The 22,143-nt window shown below is 40.6% G+C and overlaps 2 protein-coding genes across 4 annotated transcripts in view; both read right to left on the reverse strand.

The window, feature by feature from the left end:
- The window catches only part of GIPC2 (GIPC PDZ domain containing family member 2), a 34,659-nt gene extending 17,271 nt beyond the window's left edge, over positions 1-17,388 (reverse strand). The window contains exons 1-2 of the mRNA XM_075039169.1: positions 10,556-17,388; positions 2,165-2,350 (exon numbers count right to left, since the gene is read on the reverse strand). Coding sequence (XP_074895270.1) covers positions 2,165-2,350; positions 10,556-10,798 — 429 coding nt within the window. The 5' untranslated portion in view covers positions 10,799-17,388. The remainder of the gene's footprint in view (positions 1-2,164; positions 2,351-10,555) is intronic.
- Positions 17,389-17,693: 305 nt separating this feature from the next.
- The window catches only part of DNAJB4 (DnaJ heat shock protein family (Hsp40) member B4), a 29,187-nt gene continuing 24,737 nt past the window's right edge, over positions 17,694-22,143 (reverse strand). For all 3 annotated transcript variants that reach the window (XM_075039165.1, XM_075039167.1, XM_075039168.1), the window contains exon 4: positions 17,694-21,856. In XM_075039165.1, the coding sequence (XP_074895266.1) occupies positions 21,623-21,856 (234 nt within the window). In that variant the 3' untranslated portion in view covers positions 17,694-21,622. The remainder of the gene's footprint in view (positions 21,857-22,143) is intronic.

Raw genomic sequence — 22,143 nt, forward strand, 5'->3', positions numbered from 1 at the left:
TATTTGTGCCATATCAAGCATTTTTTTTCATATGACTTAGTTTTTCTCATCACTCCAAGTTAACTGACCGGAGACAGTCTAGCTACATTGTCACAGTAATTAAGATGCAATTGATTTGCCTGTGTTTCAAGTGCTCTACAGTCTATTTAGAAGCTAGAATATATATTTCCCATGCAACTCCTAAAATTAATTGCACTACCCCATTTTATAATGTCTCCTTATACACCAGTCAGTCATGCTTCAAGTTGTACTGTTATTCTTTGAATGGCTGATTTGATTCCATAATACATCTTCCCATCTGGCCATATACCCCCCAAAAAAATTTGTGAAAGTAGAATGACACCAAGTTTTGTTCTTAGTAAGATAAATAACATTAGATTTCAGAGGAAAACAACCTGCAGGTCAGAGTGTCAGGTTTAAAAACTGGCCAGGTTATATATCAAACCTAAAAACTGCCCTGTTATTCAAAACACAATAAAATTAGGACAGCACATAACAGCTTTCAACAACCCAGACAGGTAAATTTAATATTGTTAATTAATAATGGAACATAGTAACAATTCTTCAAGGAAATTAAATACATAACCAGAAAGAATTCTATCAAACTTTAGAGACAGTCTCTGCTTAGTCATTTACCTAGACAACCAAGTATAAAAAAGGATGCAGCCTTTACTTTTGCATATGTATTTTCTATGCTGTTTTAAAAAATCCATTAGCTAAATATGCAACGGCAACGAAGTTAGCTCCTAGAAACTCCTTTAAACTGATGCATTCCCACAAAGACTGCACCATTTTCATTATACTGCTTATTATTAGACCAGTAGAAGGACAATGACACATTTGTTCAGGCAAGTTTCATACAATTTACTGGAAAGTACAGCTTGTCTTGCTAATGTGGTGAGGGTTCTCCAGTCCACTCCAATTATGCAGTAGTCTGTGTGATGGCTGTTCTCTCTCCATATTACTAACCAAGCAGAGAAAGTAACACGCTGTACAGTGCTGCACACGTAAACTTTAATCACTGAAGCACTACTTTCAATGCCTTCTTTTATAATGCCACATAAGCAGCACCATGACTGAATGTAATGGTGTGCATGGATGCTACCACTAGAAATTCAGAGTTCTGCATCTATAAACATAAAAATGAGGCTATGATTTTGCCAAAATGCTTACTGAAACATCCACTGCATCTCAACTTTCTCAAGTGTTATCTCAATCACATTTTTCCACAACAAAGACAAGCAAACCTATTTGTAAACCATGTCTTGTTTTATATCCATGGTAGCTAAGGAATGAATAGAGGATTGAACCTCTCCACAAAAGAAGCTCTGTTTACAATAGCAATGAGAACAGCGATTGGGACAGCAGAAATCGAAGATAATTGCTAATGCCTCACTAATAATGGATAATTGGAGTAGATTAGAGCAAAGCATCTAAAAAAGGCAGAAAATGTGATTAAGGTTCCTAATACCTAGCCTAGCAAGAAGGGTAGCATGATTTCCTCAGCTTCTACTTGTCTTAAAACATACTGTCTGGAGATCATACAGAAGATGAGGAGGAAAGCGATTATGATTAATATGTTGTATGTATTACTGCCCATAGTTGCTACTCAAGTTAATTGTGGTAAATTGTGTTAATCCATATCCTTAGCACTTTTTAATTCACCCTAGCTAAGGCAACAATACTGGAAAGCTGAAAAACCACTATACCTGCACCTATTCTTATACAGCACAAAAGCTTCTGCCCTGTGAACAGTCATAAAGACTAAAAGAACATGATCTCATTATCACATGAGTGACAGAAGTTCTATAAGCACCTGATCAATGACATCAGAAAATCACTTAAAAAAAAGGAGGGGGCAGATGCAAGCAGTATCTAACACCTACCACCTCAGGGTAGGTCGGAAAATACAATGGTCACATTGTAAAGCTGATGCACATTACAGAAGCAATGAACAAATGAACTAATTTTGAATGACATGCAGTACAGAAATAGCTGAACTAATTTTGAATTATGTACCTCAAGAAAAGCAACTTTATTTTTTATTTACCATATATAGGATAGTAAAAAATGTCGTTCTAAAGGATCATTAAACCAATAATTAACCTGTTTTAGTAACAGAAACTTCTTTAGAACAAAGTATTTCACTGGTAATTAAATTTACCTTTATAAATGCACAGCCAGTTCCATTGTCTGTAATGGTAAGCCCAAGCACATCGTCAGTTTTAAGAATTTCCACTTCTTTTCGTTGTCCTTTTATGTGGGCAAATATGAAATCTTCAAGGCCAATTTGTGCACCTAAGAGCTTGTCCATATCAGCTTTATGAGTGTTCAAAGTGCAAAACATGATCTGTGCAGGAGGAAAGCAAACACATTAAGTTTAACAGTATATTAGGTTTGGTGAGCTTGATAGGAAGACAGGAGGAGCATAGTTCTGGCCTCTAACAGATCCATAGCTGAAACGATGATGACTCTCCTTCTCCAGCTGCCCAGGAGAGGTAATAGTCTCCATCCACGCACACGACAGTGCACATCAATAGCTCAAACTCTGCAGATAAGAGCTGGCAGGGAGCAAAGGAAAGAAACATATCTGTGTGAGCAGTCTCTCATGGCCTGTCTCAGAACACCAACTCTGACACAGGCATCTTGCACTAGAGCAGAACAGCTTGTTCCAGAGGTTAGAATGAGCAAACCAAAGAGTCACCACCATCTTTTGCTTCATTGTTCACCCACCTCAGATTCCACAGGATTCAAACATCACTAGGGACTGCTTTAAAACATAACTGCTTGAAAGCAGTTTCATAGGAAAAAAGAGAGCTTATCAAAACAAAAGGGTCATGAGAGAGCATTGAAATGTTTTCTGTTGCTCCATGTGTTCCCCCATTAGCTCAGAGCACATTGCCTCCGATGGGTTTGCTTAGTTTCCTACCCTTCCTCCAGCATAAATGGGGGTCATCTCTGTTCCAGCTTAGTAAAAGCAAGGCTTAAGAAAAAGGGCAAATTGGTTCTTTATATATCAGCCTTTCTGAGGGATTTCCCTTCCGCACTGGGTGTTAGGCACTCCTTTTTCTCCCTACATTTATGCTAGTGGTTCTTTAACAGGGAGGTTTACTGTCCTGGGCATAGGCAGGATGAGACTAACCCAGCTGTACTGCTCAGGGACAGAGACCATGCTTTTGCCCACCATGGTGCTGCATGGAGGAATTCGGCCAGTCCGAGCACACTTTGGGTTTTCTGCTCTTTGAGTACAGGCTGTACTGAACAGCCCAGAAAAAAAAAAAAAAAAAAATCCAGTGTTCCCCTTCACAGCTAGAGTAACTACACCTGCCTGACTCCTTTCCAAGCTGTATGCGGAGAGGAGTGAGGGCTGAGGGAGGCCCCCCCAGCCTCCTCCCGGGTACCACCAGAGAGCACCGGACAGCAGCTGAAACAGAGAAACTCCACACTCCAAGAGGAACTTGGGGAATCCCTAAAATCTACTTCAATGAGGCAAAGAGCACCCCTAAAGACCATCTTTCACATGCACCTGGAAGCAGGGGAAGAGGAGACTTGCCACGCCATTTGGCCCTCCAGCACAGGTGGCAAAGCCACAGCTGCAAACCATCAGACAAAGGCTGTGCTGCCAGCAGTATGCATATGGCTCTGACAGGACAAGGGAGACAAACAGATACTTTTCTACCCTCTGCCTGTATCTGCTGGACATTATTTTCCTTCACAGAGCACCTTGGACCCCCTTGCAGCCCACTGCCCACACCCACTCCAAATTAGGAAGTGGAAAAAGCAGTGCCAACACATGAAAAGCCGTATGCAGTGGGAAGCCAGCCTAGCATTTGAGAAACACAGCAGCAGGGATGTCACTCTGTGTCCTCCATCTTTGTTACCCCTCTAGTAGCAGTCCCTGGGGAGCAGCGGGCCAGGCCAGCTGCCCCAAAACCCAGCACAGACCTGTGCCCGCGGCCTGCCGAACCCCCCAGTGCTTTGCTGGAAATGGAGGGTCTCCTTCTGCCTTCCTGGCTTCCCTCTCTACACTTGTAAAAGTTAAGGGGTTTTCCATACCAGAACACTTCAAATGCCTTTTCTTTCCTTCCGGCATCACTGGATGACAGCAGAAAAATTGAAATGAAAGTCATCAACCTATTCAAATCTATTCCAGGTCAAATGAGGGGTGAATACTTTTCCTAATGTAATTCACAGAGAGCATTTAAGCTTCTGAAACTTTCTAGAACTTACATTCTACAACTATGGGGGTTTTGGTTTTAAAAACTGAAAGTTTAGTAGTGAGATGGTGTTTCTTGATGGGGTGGGTCATTTAGTTGTTCTTTTTTAAAAACACCAACCAAACCAAAACCACTAACCAGCCTTACTTCAAAGCTAATTAATTGCTTATCTCATATAATCCATCAAACATCCACTGCAATCTAACACCTTACTTTAACAATGAGAGTCGTAACAGCACACACTTAAGAGACATTAGTTTTATTCTCTTGGGTAATGCAAAGTTTTTCAGTTAACTGATACTCGAGCAGTAACATCAACCAGAGAAATTCAGCTGGGTTTAAATAGAAAATTAAAAATTAATTTTATAAATAATAATAATCTCTAATCATCAGCATTTTTTTTAACGAAGAAGAAAGGTTCAAGTGAAACAGACTATATAAAGTTTACATACACGTTTTCAGCTCTCCCTCAAGCTACATAATAACTTGGCCAGTTTACAACTGCAACTCAGTTCTTGTTCTTACAACAAACAAGAACTATGTCTTTAGATTTTAGACATTAGCATCCTTCATCTGACCTTGTCAAACAGACAATCATCTAGTAACTAGTGTCACACCTTTGAATAGATAAAATTGGCAACAGAGCAGAAATGTGATATTTAGAAACTCGATCCAGAGTTTCTCTTTTTAGACCTTCATCTGGATGGCATTCCTACTACAGCTTGTAAGTCTGCAGAATTTTCTGTGAGTCAGTTCTGTGCTAACCACAAGGCTGAGAGAGCATCAGCCAGTCAAAAATAAAACTTAAATCATTCTTTATCCTCTTTAGTGAACAACTGCTTTTTCTCAGAACAGATATATGCAAAGAGTAATGTACTAAAGATGTGTCTACCCAGGATAATATACAGTTACACCACCTATCAGTTACAGCACAGCTTTATTCATATATGACTGAGACCTGCCAAAAAATGGGGGGTTTTTGTAGATTTTACATAAATTTAGTATAGGTACCTAATAACTGCTTATATACTTAAATACTTAAGCAACAGCTACTATAGTACACCTTCCATTCACTCCAAGTTTGGTATATTTTTAATAGTAATTTTCTTACCCAGAAACGAAGCAAGAAAAAAAAAATTCAATGTGCAATTTTCATTGTTAAGTCTTCTCTCTCTCTCCATACCCTCAACCTTCATATGCATTTGATCTTTAACTCAGCATACCAGTGCTGTGACATTTCATGCCAACTTTAGTCAGATATTATAAATCATAACTGTTACAACAGTCACGAAGTATCTTGGATACCTCCTTCACTGAGACAGTTCTCTTGTGCAGCACACAGAACAAGGAAATTCCATTCAGCTGGCAGGGACTGGGGCCTTATGCACAACCTTATAAAATAGATTTGTCAGATAAGATTACTAACAGATTATTCCTTGCCTCAGTATTTTCAGTGGGAAGAGACTACATTAGCCAATAAAAACCGGGTTACACTGTGTGTTATATAAAGAAACTGTATTAGCTAAGAAAAAGAGGGTTACACTATGTGTTTTATATAACGTATATATGCAGTAACATATTGCATATCCTATATATTAATTACATTCTCATCTTCTATATTAAGCCTACACGTTGAGAACTCTTAAGCTGAATGATAGAAGACATACTCAGAAGCTATTAAAAGTGCTTTTAAAATCAGTAGATCTCAGATAACTTTACAGAGGAGATCATAATCACTTTAAGAGGTAGAGAAATGAGAATTCTACTTCTGAGCAATATGTAACACCCACTGACATATTTCCCTATATACACAGATGACATGATATCAAGAAAATCACCAATGGATTTTCTAGGTACCTTACTCACTTTATCCCCCAAGGAAAACGTGGGAGATTTGACAAGCTGCAAGTCCTCCAAGATCTAGTATGCTTTTGGTACTCTTATCAGGTATGCAACTTTGCCTCCCCAAATACATTCAAAGTACTATAAAATAAGCATTCAGTGGTTTATTGTTCTTTTTTTTAAACCCAGAGCACACAAGAATTACAGTGTAAGTTCTTCCACACAGCTTAAAAGTATTTGAAACACAAATCATTAACACAGCAAGCATCACACGTAATATGGGTGTGAAATTTAAGCACTGCTTAGGAGAACAGCAAGCAAACAATTGTTGCCATAGGGTTGGGAGGAGGTGGTTTGTAGGGAGTGTTACATTTGTTCATTTAAAGTCTTCAAACTGTGGGCGAGATTGTGAACAATTTGTTTCAACAGATAAGCATATACTCTAAAACTTCAAACATTTTGGTGATGAGGATTTCACAAGCTGACCCTTTTCTCTAACCTCCTAAAATACATTCCAGATTTTTTTTTGTTATAAGGTCACTTTTATTCAGAAACCTAAGTTTCAGCAGTGGCTTATTTTTCAGTATTCTTTCATAAAAGTTTAAATTGAACAGGTTTAAATCAAATACTTCTATGAAAGTTTAATGCGGCACAGCCTCACAGTATACTGTCTAGCGTGAGGAGGCAAGGCCGTGGAACAATAGCGCAGACACAAGCAAAGCAGCTAAACTCTTGTTACTGGAAGAGACAGACGGAGCTGCACTTCTGCCCTTGGTGCTACCGAGGCAGTTCTCCCTTTTCCTGTATTCCCCTTATGAAGCAAAATTCCTTCCACCGTGAAAGAAACCCCAAACTCCATGGGCTCTTGACAGACACACCCGCTGAGCATTCAACTTACCTCAGCAGCCCCACCATACTTCACTTTCCAAAGCAAACAAAATAATCAGAAGTGCAAATTACAAGTACACAAGCCAACAGCCCATATAGCTTCTGTAGTCTACCATTCTCTTCTCATCTGATCAAGAAATAGCCCTGCTACAGTTGGACTTTAATATCCACGTTCCCAGTGCCTGATTAGCTACTTTGAATACTCTAAAGCCCTACCATGTGCTCTCACAGGAGCACACCACCACCAAATTGCTTTACACAGACCCACATTGTCCTTTGGTCAGTGCTCATTTATTCGTCATACAGGCTGCACTTAGCACTTTCGCCCTTACAGGGAACACAACATTCCCTGCTACATTTCCAAATAGTCACAGTGGAGTAGTGATCCTAAATAGCCAAGACCATACACAAATACTTTTTCCAACTACTTTTCCTACTTCATCCTTTATAGAAAAAACAGGGGAGATATTTGTATTATTTATGCAAGTTAGAAACATACATGTAACTGTGGATGGGTTGTGGTTTTAGTTAAAAATTGTATCTGTTTATATTTTTTTTTTAGCTCTGTGCTTCTTTGTTGAAACTCTGTTGAAGAAATCCAGTCAAAAGTCAAGAACGATGTGCAGCACCCATATTAATGACACAGGCAATCCATCGCTAGAAGCCATCTTCTAGCTCCTCCTCCCTGTAGAAAACATTCACGCTGGACCAGGAAAAGAAGAAATGCTGGTCGTGGTAAAAGCCAGAGAGATAGGCAGAAATGCAGGCTGAATGTCAGGTTCAAGAAGGATAACTGAGATATAATATTCACCTAGAAAGATGTATGAAGAATAAAATACCTAGACAGAAAACGATGAGTACAGGAAAAGCCTCAGAAAGCTGCTGTTATGGCTCACTCCTTCACAGATGCCTAGCAAACATCATAGGAGTGAAGGAGTGTCCCCTTTGAAGCTAGCTACACCTGTCTTGTTCTGTCCCCATCCTACCCTACTCATGATCCAGGCCTACACAGAAGTTTTTGTCAGTGTCTGTCCAACAAACACTGTGTTTCGTACAAGCTTCTCTCTGTCACTGTTGGCAGTCAATCACAAATCCTGGAAAGGATTCTCCAGCAGAAGCTAAACTCAGCTGGTCCTGCGAGATGTGATACAAAGAGGAAATGAGGTGCTGTAACCATGCAGAGCCAAAAGGAGAAGCGGCAGATTACAAGTATAGCTAGCTCATCCTGAAACGTACTAAAACACTTAAGCAGGAACTTATCCAAGAATCCATACCTTTGCCTACACTGCAGTAAACTGGCATACCATATTAAATGTATTCACTTCTGCAACAGTTATCCAAATGCTCTCTACGCTGAGCTCTTCCCCGCCCCCCACTATTTTCCACCTCAGTCACTTCAGGGCAGAGATCTCTGTGATAGTACCTGTTTCCGAAGGCATTCAGGTATCACACTGCCCATAGGCTTCAGCATAGCTAGGTCACAGAAACCTTCCTAGACAGATAACACCTACAAACAGCATTTGAGTACCTCGGGGTCTTTCGGTTTGATGAGGTGTAGCTTCTGGCATTATTCTTTACACCAGAGTGTCTGTCCAAAAGCAGCTTTAATTAATAGATAATACCATTTAAAATGTCTAGTCTTTCCTTACTTCCAGCAAGCTCAGCAGTTGCTAATAAATTCATGTTTCATGGCACCCCTTGCTATTCACTGATCTATCCTATTTTATCCTGTCCATCCAAAATTTTATTGCAAGACTCTCTGGTCCAGCTTCTTCACTCTGCTGTGCCACCTTTACACCAGGAAATATTTTTGATCACTATTTTCATTTCATACAGCTTAGTTTCTTAAAGCCAACTGAGTTTCTTGAGTAAAAGGTTTTAAGTTTGGTGCCTCCAGCAATAATTCTCTGTCCATTTTCCCCAACAAACTGCATTAAAAAACAAAACAAAACAAAATAGGAGTAGGACAGCAGAAAGAAAAACAGAAAAGAAGAAACTTCTCTAGTTTAGCACAAGGCTGGCAATAGATGCCCATGAAACATGTGGTGCTTCCTCTAAAACCTTTGGGGGTGTCAGATTATACATCTAGCAGGAGAAGTGGGAGCGCACCATTCATACAAAATTGAATTTCCTGGTGAACACTGTTCTTTCTCAAGTCGATGGAGCCAAAAGATCAGTAACAAAAGTTCAACAGTGAAAAGAAGGAAACTAAAATAGAAGATAATCTGGCAATTATGAGAACTTGAGAGTAAAAGGTATAACTGGAGATAGAACAGGAAAAAAAAGGGAACAGCAGCTCAGTACGGAAAGAAAACAGAAGCAGAAGGTCAGCAAGCAGCTGGGAAGGTCTGGGACATAGGTGCATTGGCTGGCAATGGTACTGGTACTTCTTAATTACTTAATGCAACAGTGGCTAGTTAAACTGTATTCACTGCTACTGCCACTTTTCTTTTTACAATTTACTGGTTGAAATGCCGCTAGGTCAGGCCGCAGCAAACTCTCAGAACAAAGTCTGTAGTAGCAGTAGACTTTACTACTTTAAAAGAGCCAGCTACAAATAAGAAAACAAGTAAAGTTGTATAGCCACATGCAGGCATAATGAAATGTTAGCACTTTAAATGTGCCACTCAGAGGTTAAGGCTCCTAGAACCACGTAGGAAGAACTTGATATGGCCACTACCTTTTAACTGAGAGAAAACAATGCATTTACAAACACAAATGAATCATTACCCAAACAAATGTTTAAAACTTAGCTCAGAAAAAAAGATCAAAACGGCAGCAGAGTTAAAAAAATTCCTGTTATGGATTTAAACAACCTCACTTAAACAGTGGGCCCTTTAAAAGTAATTACCCAGCAAAGCAGGAAACTTTCCAAGCATCACGTTCAGTTGGAATTTTAAAATGTAGTCAGATTTAAAGCATTTATACCTCACATTGCCTTCATTCTGGGTATTTACCCTCACGGATCCATTGGGTTTTTTGGGTTTGTTTGTTGGTTTTTTTTGAAACTGGAGGGAATCACTACACTTGAAATAATTATTCCACTCAACTATAATACAAATGGTTTGATCCAGTGCTTAAGAGCTCTCTTAAAGAGCAGGCTGGCAGCAGGTTAACCAAGACACTAAAGATTTGGGTTAAAAGGACCACTGTTTTTCCGTACAAAAGTTAAATGTAGTTATGCTTATAGCCTGTCCCGTATGGTAATGCTCACTTGTAAAGAGCAAAAGAATTCCCCCCCACACCCCCCAAAAAAGGGAAAACACCCACGTCCACAAAAATTTGCAACAAAATGCCCACCGGCAGTTACAGTGCGGAACTGCCCCCAACTCCTTTTTGCGTCTTCCGGGGCCCCTTCACGACCGGCAGAGCACCGGGCGCAGAGCACCGGGCGCAGAGCACCGGGCGCAGAGCACCGGGCGCAGAGCACCGGGCGCAGAGCACCGGGCGCAGAGCACCGGGCGCAGAGCACCGGGCGCAGAGCACCGGGCGCAGAGCACCGGGCGCAGAGCACCGGGCGCAGAGCACCGGGCGCAGAGCACCGGGCGCAGAGCACCGGGCGCAGAGCACCGGGCGCAGAGCACCGGGCGGTGCCCGGCGGGCCCTACCTCGGCGGGGTCGATGCGGAAAGCCTCGCCGATCTTCGCGTAGAGCTCGCGGGCGCTGCCGAAGCCCTCCACGCGGCCCGTGGGGCTGCCGTGCGCCAGCTGCGTGTGGAACTGCAGCCGCGACGCGCTCGCTGCCGGCGCCGGGGCCGCCGCCGCGGGGCCCGGGGCCGCCGCCTCGCTCTCCACCAGCTTGAAGGTCTCCTTGGACCTGTCCTTCTTCTTGCTCCACAGCCCCAGCGGCATCTTCCGCGCCTGTAACGGGCTCCCGCCGCCGGCCACCCGCGCTGGACTCTGCCCCCGGCGCCGCCCCGGCCCCCGCGGCCATGCCGCCGCCAGGTGAGGCCCGGGCCCGGCGGCCGCCCCGCCCCGCCTGCCCCGCCGCCCGCCTGCCCCGGAGCCGGTGGAAGGCGGCGGAAGGCGCTCGGCGCGGGAGAGGCCCGGCTGCGGACCCTCCCCTGGCAGTTCAGGAGGGTACCTACCGGGGCTCTGCCCTGCCGCGGCCCGGCTGCGGGCCCTCCCCTGCCCGCTCTTTTGCCGCTCCCCTGGCAGTTCGGGAGGGTACCGGGGCTCTGCCCTGCCGCGGCCCCCACCCTTTCACCTCGGCGGGGTCGCGCACCGAGGACCCCCACAGCCCCATCCCTCCCCGTCGCCACGACCGGCCATGACTAAAGCAGAGGAACGCGGACCTGGGACAGAAGCTATTCATATAAATAAATAATCGTTCCTGTCCACGATACTGGTTAGGAAGGGTTTGAGGTTTGTTTCTGAAAGGAAACAAAGGGCACTTTGAACAAGACTGCGCCAAGAACACCAAGTTTGCCAAAGACTGGTCCAGTCCATTTTCTGGCCACTGCAAAGAGAGCTCTTCCACTTGTTTCTAATTGTGTATCATATAAAGTGTATACTGTAAAGTGTATTTATATACCCTTAAAGTCTTTCCCTAAATGGTACACAAACGCAGGTCGTAAAAAGCTTACAATCTTACCACTCAGTAATTCAGGAGTTTCTACTAACAGTGATTTACTAAATATTGATCAGAACAGGGTTATATTCAGGATATAAAAGAAAACGTGAAGTATACAAGGACTTCAGCCAACTCTTGCTTATTTACAGTAATTGTACACAGTGTACCTCTAAACCTCTAAGGATTAATAAAGCAATAACCATAAGTTTAAGAGGCTTCCTACTGAACTGGACAACAGCTTTGAAATACTGAGATTTAACATATAAATATTTGAAAAGTATATTTTTCTAACATTTAATAGATTTTAAATGTTTCCTCCTCCACCGTGGAACAGCGAAATGTATTCTATAGAATGAGTTAGATGTTCACATTATAGAAGACATCTTCTGTGCCCAATGTAACTACACTCACCTCAGTGGAATCGCTCCATTTTCACCAGTGTACTGAATCCACTCAAGATGTGAAGAGTGCAAATTTCATGAGGCAACTTCGAGCACTTCTAAAGGAATCTGCTATAAAGCTGCAGAGAAGCAGCATTGCCTTACCACGTCTTCTGACTCCCAGAATGAAAAAAGACAAACCACTGGGAAGGGGGGGGAGGGGAGGGAGGATTCTAGCACATGGAGTCAGATCAGGTAGTCAGAGAGAAGTGAATTATTAGGAGGCAGCCCAGACTCAAAAGTTCTTAGCATAGCTAACCAGAGACTACCTGGAGCATCTCAGAAAATACATACAACTTTTAAACTGCTTATGTTGTAGGGAAAAAAAAGGTTTGAAGCCAGTTGGATTTCAGTCTTTCCAGATAGCATGTGGTAGATTTAACTGAATACTCAAACACATCTTTTATCCAATTCTAAGACAACTGGATTCAAGATTGTTATTAATTTCTTTGTCATTTCCACCAATAAAAAAACCACCACAGATTAAATTTACCATCACACTTTAATAGTTGACTTTCCAGTCCAGTTTGAAACCAGAAAACTTAAACTGAAGATTTCTCTGAACTTGGAGAACTGTAACTTTTTCCCATTATTGGAATGCAATTAAGACAGCATGTTGGCATAAATTGGGTGAGATTACAGTGAAATGAAATGAGATAGATTAAATAACAGTACCAAACTGTTCATGTTTATTCTGGTATTTAGGGGGGTTTTGCCATTTTGCAATTTTAAATGGGCAATTTCTTTTAAAACGTGCCCTTTCCATTTACTAAAATGTATTACAAAGGAATTGGTGACATAGACGAGTATTTTTGTCGTGTCTACACCAATCTTTATCTCTACCAGTTCATTCCTTACCTTCTCAAAAGATAATTGAATCAACACGAAAAAACAGTAAATACTGTTTATGGTCATTATTGATGTTAACAAGTTAGTTAATATAAATGAAACAGTCAAGTTTCCATATAGTGACATACAGAGGTTGTCCAGATTTTTAAAAACTCATGGACATGGACATAGCCCTAATTTAGATACCTGTTGCAAAACTTTCTTCAATTAAAGTGTTAATGTTTCCATGTTTCATATGGAGATGGATGGAAAAAGACAGCTGAAGTTGTACAAGAACTATGCTGATCCTACTTACAGCTTGGAGCAACAGCATCAGCTTTTTACTATGGAAAGAAAAAACAATGAGACCAACAAAGCTTACCAAATAAACTGAAGATCATATTGTACTGTTTAATACAAACAGTATGGAGCATGTATATGCTATCATTACTTATATGATTTAACAGGTGAAATTAAACCTTTTTGTTGTCATTTAAATCAGAGGAAGATAACATTGCACATATGCTAAATAATTCTCAAAAGCCAGATCTGGAACAGCATCTATATGAAATTGTCATAGCAGCCCCCAGCTTTGGCAAGAAACTGTGAAGAAGTGTTCAACACTCAGTTTCACTTGTCCATTACTGCTACATGTACTTATTTTTTGCTAAGCTGTAAATGCTATTTATTAATATTGCTGTGATCATGAATTAGCAGTTTCAACCATTTAGATTTAATCAGCATAACATAGTGTCGACTGAGTGATCTGTAGAGCTAGAAATGAGTCAGACTGCTGAGAACCTCAAAGAATGAAAGCCTAAAATGGACACAAGACATTTTCTCAACTACAACCAGTCCTGCTCTCAAGGCTTGAGTGTGTACCCACTAGGGAACTACTTCCCACTAGGGAAGTATCTGCCACATTAATTAATACATAACAAAACTAAATAATGAATCACAATAAACCTCCAGCAATTCAGGATAGTTAGGATCCAAAAATTACTTAAAGTTCACTTTTTGTAAGTGACATTGCCAGAGAGTTAACCATTTAAATAAAAATGTTAATAATACATTATTAGCCTTGGTTTTAGAAGGAAAAATAAACCATGTACTAAAAAAAAAAAAAAAAAGGAAAAATGGTTTCAGTTCTTTTATCCTATGATTATATTGCACACTGCAGTTTATCACATTCTTCAGTTTCTCAGCCATAGTACTCAGGATGCGAGAATTGCAGCATGCAGCAGCCGTAAAGTTTGTGGAGAAAGCATATGGAATAGAACAGTGATATTACTGGATATGAAATGCCACAGTGCTACACTGCAACCTATCAGTATATAAAATTGTTTCACTACACATTATATATATGTATATATATGTATTTGTGACTTAGGCAGTTCTTACCTGCAGCATATTACATCTTTCTGGTCATCCATGTTCCAAATGAAACAACTACTTAAAAGAATTACTGCTATGACCAGAGAACGAAGAGCTTCTTTTAAGATATTTCACAACCTTATCTTGTAAGACTAAGAAGAAACATAGCTGATGTTTGTAAGTATATATCAATTTATATACAAAAGAATGTTGATAAAAATAAACCTGAAATTTCCTACTCATAAATAATGTTAAAAACTATTTTTTAAACCATCAGAGGATACTACAAAACAAAGCCTTTCAGTAAGATTGTATTTCCTCCTCTATTTTAAGACAGGAGTTCTAACAGGACTGTCTGTGACAAAGGGGGACCAAACTCCATTACCAAAACTTACTGATCTTCTGAGAATTTGTCTATACTACATTAAGTATTCATATTGTGGCTTTGACACATGAAAAACATCAACCAGTAGAACCACCCCCTGAAAGTCCATGCAGCAGCAATAAATTTTACTTTGCACGCTGACTTCAATTTTGGAATTGTGACTTGATAGGGAGCAGAAGGGGATCCCAGGGATTTTTGTCCTGCTTCCTATTACCTTTAAAATCAGTTTGTTGGTATATGAGGAAAATAAAAATACATGGTCTTCCTGGATTGCTCTCAGAAGTGATTCTAGGTCCTTATTACACTCGGCAACAGCTTTTTTTGGCAAGGGCTGCTTCTCCTTGAACCCAGTTTATCAACCTTTCTTTGGATATAAATACAAGCAGTTGAGGCACTTTTTTGGAGCATGCCATTCAGGGAAATTTTGGTTTTTTAATTATGTAAGGCAGCAGAAGTTTGAAGATAATTTGTCCTTGATAAAGCAATCAGGCATGACTAACAAGATTGTTGTTGTATAACTCCTCCCTTGGGTAAACCAGAAATTCCAAGGGAACAAAACAAACGCAGGACAGTTATACCTTCTAGACCCAAGGGGAGCAACAGTAGACCTCTACTTTCACTCTTTACATAATAGAACAATTAATTGGAGGAGCCTGAATGAAACAAATCATTCCATCTAATATTGCATTGCTGAGCAATTTGACAAATGAAGAGCTAAGATTCTGTACTTCATGAGGAGATTAGTACTGCCATTTGCCCAGTTTGTATGCCAAATAGTAAGTGAATATTTTGAATACCCTGGTTCTATAGGATTTGTTCAGTAAGCAGCATAGTAAGAACTATTAATGCAAAGGAGGACTAGCAGTTACTGACTGGAAAATTGTCTCTTAATGGTATTTACAGTAGCATGTCCATGTCCCGTATTCTTTAGGTCTAGCATATGAATTCAAGTGCACAGAATTTCACCCTGAATCACAGCAAATCTCACTGGTGGGGTAAAACCTATTCTACCCCCAAAAGTATGTTACCAGTGAGTCAGACTAGCACATAAGATGAGCATGCTAGAAAGGAATAGAGTGCATTTAGTTTGTCAGTTTTCTAGTGACCTTCTAAGAAGCTTCATCAACTATATAAACACAGGGGGCCAGAAGTATCTGTCAGCACGAGAGCTGCCATAACCACTATGACTTGGAGCTCTGTAAGTGGATCCCTATGGGACTGATGCTGTTGAAGTCAGGGGAAGTGACTCTGGATCTGGCAGGGTGTGCTTTTCAAATGCAAGACCGACCAGATCTTCACAAACATACTTCTGTTCTTCTCCACAATCATCCAAGTTTAGCGTCTTTCCCTTCCATTGTGCATTCCACTCTTTCTGCCATTGGATACTACAGATACCATTCAGTCACGCACATCATTCTCTCAAAATCCTATTTATGAAGTACTTGTTACTGGATAATCCTGTCAGCCAGACACACTGGTCGTCATCAAGTAGGCAAATGCCTAAATAACACAGTCTGGAGGCAGTGAAATAACACAGTCTGTCACAACAGGATGAGAGACATGATTAACCAGCCTAACACTTCTTAAAATCAGTCAATTGTCCATGAACAGAGCAAAGCCCTTACAAAGGCTACAAACTTCACTCCTTTAGCTTAGTAACACCCCAGATAGACAGTTCCTAGAATCACATTTTAAGACTGCATCATCACATATTGAGACCAAGTCACTGAGGAGCGGCAAAAGCATCTTAAGGGCTTAGAGATTTGGTTTTTTTCTAGGACTAAAATATTTTGAAAGACTCAAGGGTTATACGCTAAGAATAAAAAAAAGATGTATGTCTAGGATCATACAGCCTTAACTAAAGGCCAAGGAAAATAAGGTTTGGAAACAACTATTGTTTCCCTCTCTCAACAAAAACTGGGTGCCAGCTACACCCAGTATGTCTCAAAAAAAAAAAAATTATTAACACAAAGCATGACTCATTAATAAGGGAAGTTCAGTTTATGCAAGCATAGGGCTAGTGGCACCTACCAAGATGCAGAACTGATTCTTGGCCAAATACAACTCCCTTTCCAGGCTGCTGATTTATTAAATAAATCCACAACTAATAGCAGATTATCTAGTCGAGACAACAGTCTCCTCCAGCCTCTAAGCAAAACTATGCAAGGTCAAGAATTTCATAGCACACTGACACCTGTGCACAGCTCAACCAGGGTCTTTAAAACCAACCCAGCTATAGGCCCTTTCTTCATCCATGCTTTGGCTCTTTAGCATTTAAGATACAACCAGTCCAAGATCTTGATTCATTTACTGCACTATTCATCAATCTGATGGATGCCTCCTCCCTATGCTTGGATTTCTGAGAATCACACGTGGATGCTGTGTTAAGCATTTACTAAAAATACTGGAACTATTACATCTGAGAATTAGAACACTGATAATCTCATTTGACTGATCATAACACATTTTGCTCATCTTCAGCACCATTTGTGAGGTTTGGACTGAAGGTCATATTGAAAATAGGGGTGAATACTAGAACAGGACATACAAATGAAGAGAAAGCTTCTACCCTATGAAAGGCAAATGGAAGTGAGTACCCACAAAGTTGCAAGATGAAGGTGGTAAGAACAACAGTGGAGACCCAACCCCAGCTAAGAGAGTCTGTTACTTCCGTAACAAAGTAAACAGGTTAGGACTAAAAACCAACCCAAAAGCACAATATCTGTTCAACACACCACAAATAAGCTTCATCAACTTTTCAGCATATATAATACAAATAAGGTGCAGTGGAAGAGTGGAATACTAATATCCTCATGACATCAGAAAGCCTACTCTGAAGCAATCACAGAGCACCACTGCATGGCAGAAAGGTGAAACAGTTGTAATGTCGCTTGCCCTACTCTTCCAACAGCTTCAGATTATCCTAAAGCTTGATGTTGGGAAGATTAAAAAAAGGTTCTTCAGAACTAGAGGTTTTCATAGACTTGTTGAATGAACTCCTCCAAAGTAACCAAATGACTTTTACTTTCTATGGCATGTAAGCCATCAGGAGATGAAAATATCCTCCTCATTCCAACTTCATGAATGTCCATTTTATTTCCATGTATTTCAGTAGTTAGAGATATAGTAGGTGACTGAGTATTTGCCTCCTTCTCCCAAGTAGCCTTTATTAAATAATCAATTGGTTTTTAAAACATAGCTTTTAAGCACATTTTTTGATTAGAAAAATATTAATTTTTTGTGAATCCTGGATTAGATAGATATTAATGCTCCCTCTCATATTTTGAAGTAATTCCACATGCTATTTTCTGAAACATATACTTTGTTACCTCTCCATAAGAAAAGAAATACAAGCATTTCATACCACTCCTACAGTCCTGTATTTTGAGCATGAAAACAGCTGGAAAAGTTTAGTTTGCTATACATATATATATATATATATATACACACCTCTAAATACACAAGATACTGCAATTCCTCAATTTAACACTACTTCTCTTACCTGAAGATGGTTACAAAAAATAGTCCTAGTTGCTGTAACTTTTTTTGGTTGGTTTTTTTGTTGTTTTTTGTTTGGGTTTTTTTTTTAACAAGTTGGACTATGGTTACAAGATCCTGGATTACAAAATGCTCAATTCCATTAGCTTTTAAACTGACAAACAGATATTTTTAGGATGATACTTTTTAAAGTCATGTAGCTTATAGCATCTGCCATCATAACAAAAGATAAAAGAAAGTTAAAAACCAACTTTACACTTTTTACTTAAAAACCACATAAGAAATGCGATACGGAACATACTGAAATGGGAATTTTTTGAACAAACAATATATAGTGTTAACAATACGCATAAGCACTAAGCAGCAAATTTTTTCCCTTTGTGATACTGCTCCAGCAATTGTTTAGTTCCTTGTAGATATAGGACTACAACTAACTGACATTGTATGAAGAGATCTGCAGTTGAAAAATTAACTCGAACAGTACCTCCCAGAAGTTCTATTCCTTTCAGTAACAGAAATGGGATTCTTCTTGTGCTCATTAAAAAGTTATTGTAAATTAAATCCCAACTTTCCCGCAGAAAACCACATATATGAAGATAACACTGCTATTTCTTAAGGTACCTAACAGAGCAGGTAGCTACTAAATTTCCACAGGCAAAAGGCTGAGAGCAAATCTTATGTATTTTCTTATGAAGAAAAAAACCCCAAAAAACCCTTTGAAAATATTGTTAAAGCACTGTATTATGGTTTTAAACTCAAGTAATAAAGCACGCCCACAAGGCATTTCTTTCACCAAAATCATGCCGCAATCAAGGGAACCAGCCCTATTACTGTATTATAAAACTAGACTATTACAGAGGGCTCTCCATTTCCCTATGCACCTTTTAACTCTAAAGACAAGCAACTCATTTATATTCAAAAAAGACTCAATTCAAGCATATGAAAATTTATGGGCAACCCCTATCCCACCTTGTGTCTTAAACAAACTTTCCTTTAGCTAGGACCTGGGCTTTTCCTTCTTCTTCACGGGAGTAAGGTTCAGCCTTTGAAAATAATGACTACTTGAGATCAGCATGATCTTTAAATACCTGCCCTAGCCAAATGCATTTACAGTGTTCTTTGTGCATCCTTCCACTCAAGCACAGACCTACTCCCTAGGGATTCAAGCTGTCACATCAGTACCACTCATTTTTGGGCTAAGCCTCATGTGCAGAACATGGCCCATAACACTGTCTAGTGGAAGGTGCTAACTCCAAGTTCACAGAATCATTTAGGTTGGAAGGAACCTCTTGGGATCATGTAATCCAACACCCCTGCTCAAGCATGGTCAGCTACAGCAGGCTGCCCAGGACCATGTCCAGTCAGGTTTTGACTGTCTCCAGGGATGGCGACGACTCAACCTCTCTGGGCAACCTGTTCTAGTATTTGACCACCCTCACAGTAAAAAGGTGCTTCCTTGTGTTCAAATGGAATCCCCAGTGTTTAAACTTGCATTCACTGTCTCTTAGTCCTGTCACTGAGAGCTACTGAGAAGAGCCTGGCTCCCCCATCTTCATTCCCTCCCATCAGGTATTTATACACAGTGATAAGATCTTCCCAAGCCTTTTCTTCCCCAGACGGAAGAGCTCCAGCTCTCTCAGCCTCTCATACAAGGCCCTGTGCTAAACCTGCTCCAGTAAGTTTGTATCTTTACTTTACTGGGGAGCCCAGAACTGGACAAAGTACTCCAGATGCATCCTCATCAGTGCTGACAGTAGAGAGAGGAAGGATCATCTCCCGCAGCCTGCTAGCAAAGCTTTGGCTTTTGTTGCCACAAGGGTGCATTGCTGGCTCACAGTCAGTTTGCTGTCCACCAGGACCCTAAGGTCTTTCTCAGCAAAGCTGCTTTCCAGCCAGTCAGCTACCAGGATGTACTAGTGCCTTGGGTTATTCCTCAGGGAGCAATACTTTGCATTCCCCCTTGTTGAACTTTGTGAGACTCCTCTGTCCAGTTCTCCAGCCTGCTGAGGTCCCTTTGAAAGGTGGTACATCATCTGGTGTTAGCAGCCACTCCTCCCAGTTTTATACAATTTGCAAACTTGCTGAGAATGTACTCCATCCCATAATCCAGGTCATTAATGAAGATGTCGAATAGTACTGGCCCCAGTATTGAGCCACAGGGTACACCACTACTGACCTGCCTCCAACTGGACTCTGTACCACTGATTAAACCCCCCCCTGTGCCCACTCATTTGGCCAGTTTTTAATCCACCTCACTTTCCACTTATCTAACCTCTACTTTATCAGTCTGTCTACTAAAGTCAAGGTGAACAACATGGACTGTTCCCTTGTCATCGACAAAGCTAGTCACCTCACTGCAGAAGGCAATGAGGTAAATCTTCTTGGTAAATATATGCTGACTACTCCTGATCACCTTCTTGTCCTTCATGTGTTTGGAAATGCTTTCCAGGAGGATTTTCCCCATCACCTTCCCAAGGACTGAGGTGAAGCTGACTGGCCTATAGCTCCCCAAATCTTCCTTCTTGTTTTTTCTTGAAGATAGGAGTGATATTTGCTCTTTTCCAGTCTACCAGCACATCTCCCAATCTCCATGACCATTCAAAGATAATAAAGAGTGGCCTTGCAATGGCATTAGCCAGCTCCCTCAACACTTAGGGGTGCAACCTGTCAGGCTCACAGCCTTCTAGTTTAAGTGCACCCTAATCTGGTCCTTGACCACCGAGGTTCCAGACTTTCCCTCTGATCTCAGGGGCCTGGAATTCCTGAAGACTTGTTTTACTGATAGAGACTGATGCAAAGAAGGCACTGAGTACCTCAGCCTTCTCCATGTCGTTTGTCACTAGCTTCCCTGCCCCATTCGACAGCAGGCTGACCATTTGCTGTTTCTGTACTTGTAGAATCCCTTCTTGCTGTTCTGCCTGAGGCTGAGGAACTGTCCCACAGCAAATGGCTACTCTTGCTCCTCAAGACACACGCCCTTTGCTAGCCTCGCAGTGCCGTCCTCACTCATTCTGGGGCAATAAAGAAAACGCTTTCATTCCACTGGGGGGCAGTTCAGGAGTCCAAGCTGATTTTCCCAGCCTATGCTTTGTGCGGTGGAAAGCAACATACCAAAATGATATCTTTCATGTTTTGCTCTTTAAAATATTTATACATTTGTGTATTTCTACTACTATCTCAAATTTCTGTATAAATGGGTAATGTTATAGATAGGGTAGGAATATAAGAAATAAAGTACTTGGAGGCTCAAGTACTGTATCAGAAATATGCGCCAACTTTGTAAAAACCAACTACATTTTACATTAGGCAAAATAATGAATAAACTTTTCTGATTAGGAGATGTAAAATAAACTAAGTGGTTTTCCCTGTAAATTTTACTGCAGAAGTCACCTGTATGACTTGTACTTAACCCTTTTCTTCTCATGCAGCATTACAGTATTTCCCCCCCACCCATCCCACAAAAACAAAAAAACAAATATTCCACTAGTTGTTACAGATTGCACTTTTAAAGCACAGACTTGCCAGTCTTCTGCATTTCCAGTGTCCTATTTAAACAGTTGACATACAAAGTCTTCGTTTTATGAAACTGGAAGATTTCGCCTAAGTACTTCTTTTGATGCTGGAGAAATGTTATCTGGGAAAATTACTTCAAACTCTATAATTAAGTCTCCACGTTGGTCAGGATTTTTGGGAAATGGCAAACCATATCCTATAATTCTTCTTCTCATCCCAGGCTTTACAACTTCATTTACTGTCATGGGTATGGTTCTTCCTTCTATCGTTGGCACATTGATAGAGCTGCCACACAAAGCCTAAAGGAAGATTGTATAATGAGAAAAAGAAATTGGTCAGAACTTTATTTGTACCTACAACTGAATTTGCATTATTTAGAAGAGACTAGCATTCTAAACAGTATTTCCACTGTGCACTACTAAGATGCGAAAATTCAAATACAGTGTTTCTCTCTTAAAAAGGGAAAGCTTCAATTATTTACCAATTTACCAATCTTATGCAATGGCCACTGAGGGGTAATTGAGCTTATATATCCTTCAAAGACATTATCAAATAATAAGGTAATTGAGCACAAAGTGAACACTCA

This window comes from Buteo buteo, chromosome 10 (genome assembly GCF_964188355.1).
Source record: "Buteo buteo chromosome 10, bButBut1.hap1.1, whole genome shotgun sequence".
Taxonomy (NCBI): Eukaryota; Metazoa; Chordata; class Aves; order Accipitriformes; family Accipitridae; genus Buteo; species Buteo buteo.